The sequence below is a fragment of the Chiloscyllium plagiosum genome, unplaced genomic scaffold (assembly GCF_037043375.1).
Source record: "Chiloscyllium plagiosum isolate Xiang-an unplaced genomic scaffold, Cpla_swu_hap1 HiC_scaffold_13, whole genome shotgun sequence".
Classification (NCBI taxonomy): domain Eukaryota; kingdom Metazoa; phylum Chordata; class Chondrichthyes; order Orectolobiformes; family Hemiscylliidae; genus Chiloscyllium; species Chiloscyllium plagiosum.
The window spans coordinates 42,457,640-42,471,684 of record NW_028270151.1 but is presented as its reverse complement, the minus strand read 5'-3'; the positions used below and the strand labels follow the sequence as shown (position 1 = coordinate 42,471,684).

General features: G+C 42.7%; 1 protein-coding gene across 1 annotated transcript in view; it reads right to left on the bottom strand.

Moving 5' to 3' along the window:
• Positions 1-2,289: 2,289 nt before the first annotated feature.
• The window catches only part of xxylt1 (xyloside xylosyltransferase 1), a 178,779-nt gene continuing 167,023 nt past the window's right edge, over positions 2,290-14,045 (bottom strand). Inside the window, exon 4 of the mRNA XM_043702284.2 lies at positions 2,290-8,457. Within this exon, the coding sequence (XP_043558219.2) occupies positions 8,061-8,457 (397 nt within the window). The 3' untranslated portion in view covers positions 2,290-8,060. The remainder of the gene's footprint in view (positions 8,458-14,045) is intronic.

The window sequence follows — 14,045 nt, the reverse complement described above, 5'->3', positions numbered from 1 at the left end:
TGTATGTTTCCTGTCAGACACCTAACTTTGTATCAGTGGTGCCACTGTCCTTTTTATTTCATGGACCTCAATTATGCTGACAACCTTATTATGTCCCATTTGATCAAATGGGTTTGGAAGTTCACGTACACCACACTGACTGCATTACACTTCCCAAACTTCTCTGTTACCTTACTAAAAACCTCAATCAATCTGCAGTAGCTTAACAGAATTTGTCTCTAAAACTCTATTGTGGTTCTGCTTAATTAATTCACCATAACTAAGTGACATCAACTCTTATCCCAGATTGTAATTTCTAAAAGCTTCACCACCATTGTAGCCAGCTGAAACTGTCTTACCTGTGTTGGGAATACATATTTATATTTATGGGGAAAAGTTGGAAAATATGAAATAGCTTTGATATTTTCTGGTTTGAAAAGGGTCTACTATATGGTTTTGTCAAGGAATTAAGTCAATAGATTAATATCTGCTATAAACTATCTACTGCTTACAGGAAATCAAGTGACTTTGCAGAAAGCTTTCAAGGAGATGAAAAATGAAGCTTTTGGCCCTTAATCACTGGACAAATCTGATGTCAAAAACACAGGGGAAGTGGGGGGTCTCTAATGCTAATGACTACCTAGCAACCCTTTCTGGATGTAGTTTTCTGTTTTACAGACCTGTGCAGTCAGTAAAGACAACACCCTAGAATCTGCAAGCCTCTTCCTTTTCTCTGATGTCCCTTGAAATTGAATACATTTTCTAAAAGCTGATATTTCTGATTACCTTGTAAAACGTGAAATGTTGCACTGTAATCACTTTCCAAAGATTCAGATCTAGCTGATGCCAATCAGATTTGAAGATTTTCCATCAGAATTTCATTGACAGGAATCACAGCAAACTAAGAGATTCATCATATTCTCTCTTTTATTTAGAGGTCCTTGACCCACAGGGATATTATTTTACTGTTTTACACTTTTCCCTCTGCAGAGACTATTGTCTTTTTAAGTTGTTTGAATGTCTTTGGGATTAAGGGAATTTAATTTTAATTCTGGATTACAATTTAGATGTCAACCAGTGTTTGCCACTTGTTATGATAAAACAAGATTATTTTAGTTTGTTAAAGAAGCCTGGTAAAAATCTCTTTTATGCTCAGTAGTAGGACAAAAGGGAAGCATTTGACCATTTTGCTGATTGAATCAATGCATTTACACTATTGGTGAGACTGATGGGGTAGTGAGACTTGATTATCAGTCCATTTCACCCAATACAGTTGTAACATCTTTAATTTCTGGATTTATCCTTACAAATATTTTGAACAATTCTCATGTTTTCTGGCACCATCTCCTGTATTTGAGGTGAGGGAGATTATGGCGAGTACCTCCACAATTTTCAGCATTACTTTCAACAGTGATCACCCACGCACCCCACCTTGTCCCACTGATTTATTTAAACAGAATCTTCTGAGGGACCTACTTGTGGGAACAGAAGGGCACAACATTTCACCTTGTAGATACAGTGGCTGGTCAAATGTAATCACATTAGAGACAAAAAAATCTGCAGATGCTGGAATCCAAAGTAGACAGGCAGGATGCTGGAAGAACACAGGAAGCCAGGAAGTGGAAAAGTCAACATTTTGATGCAAGCCTTCTTCACATAGCAGCCAACAGTTAGATACATCAAGTAGAGAGCTCTGGACAATTTTGAATTGAAGATACACAGAAACCAGCCCATGACCTCACATGGTCAAGTTCTAGGCGTCATAGTCGAACAGGATGTAGACAAGCAATGACTCCTTGCAATTAGCAGCATTAGTTTGACAATTTGTGAAAAGTTTATAGTCCCTAAGTAAATCAGGAAAATTGTGATCAAGAGACTGGAATCAGAATGCAATGAAAGTATCGCAGGCCTATCCAATGCATCACTCCCTTGCCCTTGGCCTGCCTTCAGTGACATTGGACAGACCTTATTATGTCCAACTGTCATTCATCCTACAGCTTTCCGACCATCACCATCAGTTAGACCTTGGCACACTAGAAATGTCTGGCCCCTAAACACTCAACCTGCCAACCTTATCCTCATTCCTCCCTCTAACATCTGTGACCTATCTCTATTATCTTCAACTCTCAGGACCTCACCACTGACCTTCCAGTATGATGCTTGATCTCCACTCAATCTTGCTTGACCTCCCTTCTGCAGATATTGACCTTTCCCGTCTCATTTAAAGTTACACCTTTTGTCTCTCACAAGCCTTCAGAGGGCTCCTACCTCCCTCACCTAGTCATGCCCTTTTCTTTTTTTCACAGCTGCTACCTGATCACAAACATCAATTCCTCCTCTCCCCAATTCTTTAAAGCTCTCTATATAAGAAAGCAGTTCAAACCCTGCAGGAAGAATACTTTGTGAGTTCCATGTCACCTTTAATTAGTTGTGATGCTGAAGGCATGTGTTTCTCACTTGCTGCATACTTAATTCAAAGGTACGATTTAATTTGGCTAAACTGTGTTTTAATGAGCATGCATGACATGCTAATTTATTAAAAAGAGGCTTCCACCACTTGCCTTCAGGAAGCATGATTAGTGTTCAATCTTGCTGTAAAACTGTTTTGTTTTATTAGATTCCTTTATGACTTTTTCAGTGCTGCACTGTTTTAAAATGTATTTTTGTACCTTTTTTCATCTCACTTAACTTCCTATATTTAAATAATCATGTCCCAGTGCAGTTTCCCGTGGTCCTTAAAATTATTAATTGTAGCTCCTCTAGTATTAGCTTCAAATTTTGACACCAATCCCTCGAGTCCTGTATCCAACAATTGGATGGACACAATAAGCAACATGCAGAATCCTGAGCAGAACCACTGTCCACATCTAACCATTTTTTTTTATAAACTGCCCATATGAGTATTCAGTCTTTCCTCCCTCCAACTCATTTTTAAATTCAATTACTTTACCCTGCAATTTAATATCACAGAATATTTCAATAGCTTCCTTCCTGATTCATAGAGTCAGAGAGATGTACAGCACGGAAACAGACTTTTCGGTCCAACTCGTCCATGCCAACAGATATCCCAACTTAATCTAGCCCCATTTGTTAGCACTTGGCCCATATCCCTGTAAACCCTTTCTATTCATATACCCATCCAGATGCCTTTTAAATGCTGTAATTATACTAGCCTCCACCACTTCCTCTGGTAGCTCATTTCATAAAAGTAACAACCTCTGCGTGAAAACGTTGCCACTTAGATCCCTCTTATATCTTTCTCCTCTCACCCTAAATCTAATCCCTTTAGTTTTGGACTCCTCCACCTCAGGAAAAAGACTTTGTCTATTTATCCTATCCATGCCCCTCATGATTTTATAAACCTCTATAAGATCACACCTTAGCCTCCCATTTTCCAGGTGAAACACCTAGCCTATTCAGCCTCTCCCTACAGCTCAAATCCTCCATCACTGGCAACATCCTTGTAAATCTTTTCTGAATCCTTTCAAGTTTCACAACCTCCTTCGATTGGGAAGGAGACCAGAATTGCACACAATATTCCAAAAGTGGTCTAACCAATGTTCTGTACAGCCGCAACATGACCTCCCAACTCCTGTACTCAATATTCTGACCAATAAGGGAAAGCATACCAAATGCCTTCTTCACTATCCTATCTATCTGCAACACTACTTTCAAGAAGCTATGAACCTGCATTCCAAAGTCTCTTTGTTCACCAACACTCTCGACGACGTTACCATTAAGTGTATTAAGTCCTGCTAAGATTTGCTTTCCTAAAATGCAGCACCTCGCTTTAAACTCCATCTGCCACTCCTCAGTCCATTGGCCCATCTGATAAAGATCCCATTGTACTCTTCGCTGTCCACTACACCTCCAATTTTGGTGTCATCTGTAAACTTACTAACCATGCCTCCTATATTCACATCCAAATCATTTATATAAATGATGAAAAGCAGTGGATTTAGCACCAATCCTTGTGGCACTCCACTGGGCACAGGCCTCCAGTCTGAAAGCAACCCTCCACCACCACCCTGTCTACTACCTTTGAACCAGTTCTGTATCCAAATGGCTAGTTCTCCCTGTATTCCATGAGATCTAACCTTGCTAACCAGTCTCCCATGGGGAACCTTGTAGAATGCCTTACTGAAGTCCGTTTAGATCAGGTCTACCGCTCTGCCCTCATCAATCATTTTAATTTTTTTGTTTCTCCAGGGCGAAGCGTTGACAAAGCCCAATATACAACCTTACAGCACTCTGCATCATCCACTCGTAACTTTGCTGAATACCATCCAGTTCTGAAGAACAGTAATATGGATTCAAAATAGTAACTCTTGTTTGACTCTCCACAGATGCTGCCCGAACTGCTGAGTTTCTCCAGCATTCTCTGTATGTATATTAGATTTCCAGTTACTGCAATAATTTGCTTTTATTGATGAACACTGTCCTGCGCACAGAACAGAGAACATAATAAAGCACAGAACAGGGTGAAAGGTGCAAACAGAGATGCAGCTCCATGAGGTTTAATCTGATGGTCCACAGGCCACTTTCAGGCCTCTTTTCGTAACAGCACACAAATTCAGAGCTCCCAACTACCTTCAAATATATTTAGCTGTCTCTACCTTAACACTTTGTGGAGCCATTTTAAAGTCTGTTTGGCAGATGTAACTGTTAAATAGAACCATAGAACCACAGGCCACAATAAAAAGTGAGTGGATAGGACAACTGGGCACAATGTACAAAGTGTAATCAATCTGACATCATCCATTTTGAATACCACTACATAATACGTAAACATTTCAACTTTTACTTTCACCAGTTTTAACGTAGATAGTAACAGGACAACATTCATTTCCATTGTAATGAATTTAACGTTCTCTGATTAGACAAACCAACCTACAAGTTGTACAGAAAATCAGTATTAAAACCTCTCATTGATGTGCATGACAAAAAAATTGCTTTTTTCCAATTTACCAAGTCATAGAAATAATTCAACAAGGAGAACTTCAATTGTCTTTTTCCAAAGAGACAAGATTCTTTGGGGAATTAAGTTTTAAAGATTTAGTTAACAACAATGAGAAAATTACATGAATATTACAGACAAGGATGGATAAGAACAATTTCTAAAGTGAATGATGACTGTTCCTTGTGGGAGGGGTACTGGTCAGGAATGAATGAGTGGCTGGATGAGTGGGCGGCTAGGTGAGGGGTGACTGAGTGAGTTAACTGACTGAGTGAGTTAACTGGTTGTTTCTATACAAAGCAGGTGAAAGTGAGTACTGCAGATGCTGGAGATTAGAGTCAAGAGTGTGGTGCTGGAAAAGCACAGCAGCTCAGGCAGCATCTGAGGAGCAGGAGAATCGATGTTTCAGGCAAAGGCCCTTCATCAGGAATGAGCCTGGGCGCCTCGGGGGTGGAGGTATAAATGAAAGAGGGAGGTGGAGCTGAGGGGTAGGTAGCCGAGAGTGCAAGAGGCGGGGGTAAAGGTGATAGGTCAGAGGGGAGGGTGGAGCGGATAGGTGGGAAGAAAGATGGACAGATGGGACAGGTCATGAGGGCAGTGCTGAACAGGAAGGTTGGAACTGCGATAACGTTGGTGGTGGTGGGGGGGCATGAGGAAACTGGTGAAATCCACATTGATGCCATAGGGTTGGAGGGTCCCGAGGCGGAAGATGAGGCGTTCTTCCTTCAGGTTTTGGGTGGTAAGGGGGTGACATTGGAGGCAGTCCGGGATCTGCATGTCCTCTGCACTGTGGGAGGAGGTGTTGAAGTGTTTGGCCACGGGGCGGTGGTGTTGATTGGTGCGGGTATCCTGGAGATGTTCTCTGAAGCGCTCTGTCCTGTCTCCCCAATGTAAAGGAGAATGCATTGGGAGCAATGGATACAGTAAATGACATGTGTGGAAATTCAGGTGAAACTGATGAATGTGGAAGGCTCCTTTGGGGCCTTGGATGGAGGTGAAGGGGCAAATGTGGGCACAGGTTTTGCAATTCCTGCGGTGGCAGGGGAAGGTGACGGGAGGGGAGGGTGAGTTGTTGAGGGGCGTGGACCTGATGAGGTAGTCGGGGATGGAACGGTCTTTATTCGAAGCGGATGGGCGGGGTTGGAGAGAAGTATGTCTCTGGCGGTGGGGTCGTTTGTAGGTGGCGGAAATGGCGGACTATACGAAGGTTGGTGGGGTTGAAGGTGAGGACCGGGGGTCTCTGTCCTTGTTGCGGTTGGAGGGATGGGGTTCAAGGGTGAAGGTGCAGGACGTGGATGTGATGCACTGGAGGGCATCATCAACCATGTGGGAGGGGAAATTGTGGTCTTTAAAGAAAGAGGCCATCTGGTGTGTTCTGTGGTGGAACTGGTCCTCTTGGGAGCAGATGTGGCAGAGGCGGAGCAAATGGGAATAAGGAATAGCATTTTCCAGGAGGCAGGGTGGGACAGTGTGTAATCCAGGTAGCTGCGGGAGTCGGTGGGTTTGTAGAAAGTGTCAGTGTTGAGTCGGTCACCATTGATGGAGATGGAGAGATCTGTCCAACTATCAACCTATCACCTTTACCTCCACTTCCATCCATCTGTCAGCTACCTTTCTGCCAGCCCCACCGCCCCCTTCCATCTATCTCTCCACCCCCACAATGCTCCCAGATTCAGTCCTGATGAAGGGCTTTTGCCCGAAACGTCGATTTTTCTGCTTCTTGGATGCTGTCTGACCTGCTGTGCTTTTCCAGCACCACGCTCTTGACCCTATACAAAGCAGTATGCAGGAGGAGGAAAACCCAGGGTGAAACAGCACCAGCTTCTGACCCCACTTTTGCATGAATTCCGCCAAGGCCAGCTCAGACTGTGCCCCAACTGCGGTGAATTAACATCAGTGTTTATTAAACCCAATCCTTTAACTTGGTCTCAGTCTCACCCTCTTCCACAATGATCTCGACTTGGGGCCCAATCTTTTCTTTCTCTCTCTCTTCAGCTGTGCACTTTGATCAAAAAGGCAAAAATATGTTTTGAGAGTTAACCATTAGAGTAATTTTTAAAAAAAATTAGATCTACTAAAATTCAAATTTCACCATCTGTTGAGGTGGAATTCAAACATATGTCCCCAGAGCATTAGCTTAGCTCTCTGACTTACTGGTCCAGTGACCATACCACAATGCCACTAATTCCCCCTCTGCTCTACAGCTTGCACTTCTTAATTGTCATTACTATTAATCACTCATTTAAATGATGAATTTATTGATTTAGAATTGTAATGTTGCCTGAAATTCAAGTATACCATTATGGAAAATCCATCTTTCTGAAATTTGCTCACAGCCCCACAATTACAAGATAATTTGCAATAGGCCTGACCGTGCATAAAAATATAAAGGAAGAGATGGCACATATTTCATAGCTTCTCTGTCCTTCCTCGTTCCAACCTTTTTACTTGAATACTGCAGTTGCTGAATTCAAAGAAGACTTTATAGAAAGGTGGATTCTATCCAACGTGAAGATTAGATAGGTATCAAGTGGTTTATTTAGAATTAATTTAACACGGTGCAAGCTTCAAAAGAAGTAATCAAAACAAAGAAAATTGCTCTGTGTTTGTCATGGCATAAAGAACAAATACAATTTGATACAAATCAGTCATCAATATTTAAAATGTATTTGTACAGGGTATGCAGTGGTGCATATGGAGTGGGACCAAGTGGATCCTTACCAAACCGCTTGTTTTTCCTGCAACGAGATGGTGTAGCAGAAAGATCGCACCATATTCTCTCGCTAAAATATCAACAACGGGAAATCAGGTAAAGAAAATACTGATTTTCTTGGAGGCAAATATGTACAAGTAGAAAATAACAATGTCATTCATACTTTCTTGGCTTTAATAGATTTCACAATTATTTGCATGGGTTTACCATTTAATGACTCTCACAAAATGAGAGTTCTGAAATCTGATTAGAAAGAGGAGGGATAACAAATGAAAGGGGAAAAAGATAGGAGTTATAAAATCGGTACAAATGAATGAAAAGTATTTCAAGTAGTACGAACACTATTTTCTAACAATATAAAATATTGTGCATTGTAAGGCATCCGCAAACACTCTCAAATATTACATTTACTCAGTCAGCTGGGATTGGGGTGTTGCAGTTTCCATGGTAAATTTTTACTTGCCCATCGCATTTGAAGTACAGATCAAAGACCTCAGCATAACCGTGATCCCGCCACCAGGTACAGAGCTGTCTGTTGTATATACAGTCCAGAATGTGGAAGAGGTCAATGTGCTCCATTCCAATCAACGTGAAGAAATCTTGGTCACCTAGGTGACCTTTAAAATGATACTTTTCTGCAAGTTTCCGTACATTCTCCATGTTCAGAAGTTGATTGTAGCGTTCTGACTGCCGCATAGCTTCTAAATTTAGCAGCATGACTCCACTATTGAATCCAGGGAGGCCATCTGGTGGAGGATCACCAACTTTAGTTTTGGGGTTTTCTCTGCGGTACTGCCAGAAGGTGTGCCTTTTCAAAATGAAACAAAACAGGTTAGAGGTAGCATCAATGAACTTCATGTTAGTGTGACTGCTAAAACAATAAGGAAAACAACCTTTCAATATAAATGTGGGATTTTCTGCAATGGTCAGGCCAGCAACATTCAGTAAATTTCCTGCTCCGGTCACTGATTATAATTTTGATAGGTTATCCTTTATTTTCTGAATTTCTAATTAATTGAAGAAAACAAACCAGCAAATCAGACGCGATGTGCCCAATATAACAGCTGCAAACTCTCTCATCTTTTGTTTTGGAACAAGGATTGGTTATCAGAAATAACAACTAGCTTCTCCCATGACAATGGCTTGGGTTTTCTGCTAACTGGACTGTTGTTATTCCACTGTAGCTGGGTGTTGTGTAGGGGATCCTGCAAAACCCCATCATAGCAGACTCTGCACGAATTTCTCTGGAAATTGAAGGTTCTGCTGGACAATTCCTGTCACCAATTCAGAAGATTCTCATGAAATTAAGTAAAAAGTTACTCAGGAAAGGTTAGACTAATAATTCCTGTGTAACAATTCAACCAACCCTATAGTTACCTCTCATACCCCCCACCCAGATCCACTTCATCCTGCGCGCCTTCAACCCACAGCCCCAGTGACTCAACCCTACTTCACGCCGTGGGGGTGATATCCCCCTTCCTTCACCCACTTCAGAGGAGACCCCTCTCAACCCACTCCAGACTCAACGCAGCTGCAATCCACCAGACCTGACCTCCCTCCAACCTTGGGACCTGTGACTATGACCCCATTCCCTACCAGCCCTCATCCGCCCCCCTTTTCTCTGATGCAGACCCAATCTGCCTTGACCCTCCCTGAGACGCAGCCTTCCCTTCCCTGACCCAACACTCGCACTCCCCAGCCCACACTGGATCTGATTTCTCCCACCCACCCTGACCAACCCTAAACACTTCATCACTTTCTTCACTCTCTTTACCCTGACACTCTACCCACCTGGATCCCCACCCAGCCAGTATCCTACTTACCTGGACACCCTACACAGCTGGCATGCTGCTCCTACCATCCCGACATCCTAACCTCATACTCTGCTGGTGCACTCACTGTTTGACATTACTTGTCAAAGTGGCTGTCTGTGATTCTGGACCTTGCAATTCCAGAATTCAGCAGTTGACCACTGTGCAGGACACGGTTGCCTTCCACTGAGCTTTCTGCACCATATGAGGACAGACAGAACAGATGTAAGCCTTGAGCAGAATCTGCTCTTAGAAATATGGAGCTCTGCCCTTTCATAAAAAAAGGGTCACGGTTAAATCTGTCTTCGATTGTCACTCCTCAGAAAAATCTGGCCCTTTTTTATTGCCACAATTGGTGAGGGAGGAGGAAGCCTTCTGAAGCAGGCCTGGGCTCAAACACATATCAGGTCTTTACTAACATTCAGTAAAAGCAAAGAAACTTTTAGTACATAAACAAAACGATTAAACTGACATTTTGTACTACTGTAGAATACTTTACTGTGAATGTGAGAAAAGAGCTGGGGACAATATCATTTAATTTATGGACTGGTATTTATTGTAACGACAATTTCTGCATCCTCTAGCAAAGTTAATTTGCACATTTTGTACTGTGGTTATTTAGAAAATGATTTCACTATTCACAATAACAAGTAATAACTTAGAAAGTAGTACAGTCAAAGAAACAAAAGAATGCCTAATAATACACTTTTATTGGCTTAACAATGCAATGGTTTATGAACTTGCCTTCCAACATGTTAGAATGTGGAAACCTATTTGCACGTCATTATAATGCAAACAGAGAAATAATTTACTATTTATAATTCCCACTATTGCTAGACATACAGTCCAATACTTTGTCAATATAAATGACAGCAAAGGAAAACAAGCTTAAATTCAGAAATTTCCCTCCAGTGATGGTTATCTCTTGGGTGGCTCAGTCACCTTCTTCTTCTCTCAAGGGAGCTGGTGGAGGTCTCAGAGTGGGGATGTAAAAGCAGGGGTCAATGCCTCACCAGCCCCAACCCAATCCCAGATTTCAGGGTATGGCATCTGGTCACTAGGTACTAGGGTTTCTTTAATCAAATATAGAACTTCAGATACTGGAAATCTGAAACAAAACAGAAATTGCTGGAGAAAACCAGCAGGTTTGGCAGCTTCCATGGAGAGAAGGTAGAGTTAACATTCTGCTTTCTCCCCACAGATGCTGCCAGACCTATCGAGTTTCTATTTCTGTTCCAGGGTTTCTTTACTTCTTTGGTTAAATGAGCCAAGGGCTTGGAGTCCTCTTCGTCCTCAGGGACTTTTACCTAGTCCATGAAGCAGGATTTTGACCTGAGTACCCTGACAGTTCCTTCCTCTCCATCTCCAGAAATGGGGACCAAATGCAATGTTACCCTGTAACTTCCACGATGGCTGGACAATCGGTGCAGCAGCACAGACTGGAGTTGTGTGTCAGGACCCTGCAGGACCAGCTGACTCCAGGCAAATGGCCTGGGAGATTGACAATTCCGATGTGCAGTCCCCCTGCATCTGAAACCCTTCCAAGTCACCAACGGAATCGCCGGACTTGGGGGAGGTGCCAGAAGACTGGAGAGTTGCAAATGTTATGGCTCTGTTCAAGAAAGGTTGTAAGGATAAGTCCACCAATTACAGGCAGTTAGGTTTACTCTGATGGTGGAGAAACATCTAGAAACAATTATTTGTGGTTGCATTAGTAATCACCTGGGAAAAGCTGGATTGATTAGTAAGAGTCCTGAAGAAGGGCTTATGCCCGAAACGTCGATTTTCCTGTTCCTTGGATGCTGCCTGACCTGCTGCACTTTTCCAGCAACACATTTTCAGCTCTGATCTCCAGCATCTGCAGTCCTCACTTTCTCTTAGTAAGAGTCAGCCTTGATTTCTAAGGAGGAAATCTTGTTTAACTAATGTGCTGGAGTTTTTTGAAGAGGTAACAGAAAGGGGTGATGATGTAATACACATGGACTTCCAGAAGGTGCTTGATATGATGCCACCTAGCAAACTTGATGAAAGTTAGAGGCCCTACAGGTGGACCATCCTTTATCCGAAATTCCAAAATGCAAAATGCTCAGAGATATTTTTCCTGAAGTTTTTTTTTCTCATTAACAAGGTTGTTTTATGTGCAAACAGTTAATGCAACTCTACACGCATTCGACCCACATCACTCAGATGTGACATAACGGCGTGGCTCAGCACTGGCAGGCATCAGTTCTGTCTCAGTACTAGTAGTAATCACAGGTAGATCTGCTGTTTGGTATTTTTTTTTCATTTTACTATGAAAATGTCATTTAATCCTTTATCTCAAAAATTCCAAAATCTGAAAGACAGCTGGTCCCGAGGGTTTCAGATAAAGGATTGTCTACCTGTAGTGTAAAAGGGACAGTAGCAATGTGGATACAAAATTGGCCAAGAGATAAGAAACAAAGAGTAATGGGTGATTGATGTTTTTCCAGCTGGAGGAAGAATTGTATTGGAGTTTTCCCACAGTTCAGAGTCACTCCCTGCCAGCCACAGAACTCCCCTTGCCCACCATTAACCTCAACCAGCCCGAGCCAACCCCAATACCATCCCCTTGCCTGCCCCGATACTCTCATTCCTTCTGCTGATTTCCATTCCTGGGAACGGATAGTTCCTCATCCACTGATCCCAGCACAGCAGCCCTGGGCTCCTACAACATCCTGTGCCCTGCCAGCCCTGGGCACACCTCCACTGGCCCTAACTCTCCACCACCATTACTGCCAGCCCTGACATTCCCCTTGGCCCTGACTAGCCTGGACTGTCTCAGGCTCCAATGCAGTCCAGCACCCTCCAACTTATTTGAAGCAGTCCATCACTTTATCTGGCAACTTACCCACCTGGCAAGCTACTCACCTGATACTGTATTCATTTGGTACCCTGCAACCTGATATCCTAACCCCTGAACCAAATGCCACCTGAACCCCACACTTAGCTTCCAAACTTACAGCTGTCAAAGAGCCTGGGCTGTCTTGCTTGATATTTAAATCATAGAACATGGCACACCCTCTGTAGCAAAACCCTAGGTGGTTTAACGGCCTCCCCCTTCCCCCTCCAACTATCCTGCACGAAGAAGGAACTGTTTAATTTACGTCCATTCCTCATTCCCAGAGGAGTCGGGATCAGAAGTCCCGCCTGGAAATGTGGAGCTCAGTACAAACAGAAGAAAGAGCTGGAGTGGCAACATGACTGTGATTGCCACTCTTTGGAAAGCCAGGCCAAAATGACAGCACATTGTACACAGCACCTCATTATCCACAATCACTTTGGGTTCCAGCCTCAGTGTACTCTTGAGTACACAGAGGGCCCATTTGCAGTTTCTTCACTCGCCTTCTTCAGCCAAATGGCTATACTTGCCAGGAAGATAAATTAATGATCCTATGTACAGAAACCTCTCATGATATCATGTGTGTGAATTTGACTGAAAACGTGCATTGCCTCCAATTAATTTATTGGCATGGTGGGACTATGCACACCCAAGAACATAAAGATAAAATCATAATCATTAACCTGGAATTGACTATATATCTTTGTTGCATTAAGTAATGTAAATTATTTTTGATAAATAAATTGCCATTTACAGAAACGTATCGCTCACGTAACACTATGGATTAATGTTGCACTCGGACTGAGAATAAAGCTAGCTGTGTGGGCACATGCAGGGGCCAGGTTTCAAAATATGTTACTGTGGAAAAGACATATGTTGGCAGTGAGCTCCAGTAAGAATATCTACTCATTTGATGGCAATTGGGGTTGTACATGTTTGGACACTGGCCAATATGGTGGAGGGAAGGCCTTAAAGCTCAGTGCACAGCTAAGACTGTGGGCTCAGCACAGATGCTCCATTTGTTACAGTTCATTCAATGTAAGTGGAAGCATTTCCTACAACTTCCACACTCAGCAGACTAGAAGAGTTATAGATTATACTAAAAATGAAAATATGCCATGCAAAACCAGTGGCAATTAATATAACTATCAATTTTAACCCCAAGGAGACATGACAATAAATATGTAAACACAGGAGCACAGGAATTAGAAGCAGGAGAAGGCAATTCAGCTCTTTGAGCCTGGTCCTCCATTTAACCTGATCATGGCTTATCTTATCCTAGTCTCATCTCCACTTTCCTGTCTGCTCCCCATAGCTGTTTATTCTGCTTTTCATCAGAAATGTACCTATTTCTTTCCTGAACCTGTTGATTGATTCTGCCTCCATTACACTCTGGGACAGTGAGTTCCACAGATTCACAACCCCCTGAGAGAAGTAGTTTCTCTTCATCTCAGATTGGAATCTACCTCCTCTCACTCTATATCTATGATCTCTTGTTCAGGATGGTCCCACAAGGAGGAACATCTCTTCAATGTCCACCTTATCAATCCCCTTCAGCATTTTATATTCCTCAATCAGATCCCCCCCTCATTCTTCTGAACTCCAGCGAGTAAAAGCCCATGCTCTTCGTACGACAGCCCTTCCATCCCTGGAATCAGCATGGTGAACCTGCTCTGAACTGCATCCAGTGCCACTGCATCCTTTCTCAAGTAAGGAGACAAAAAC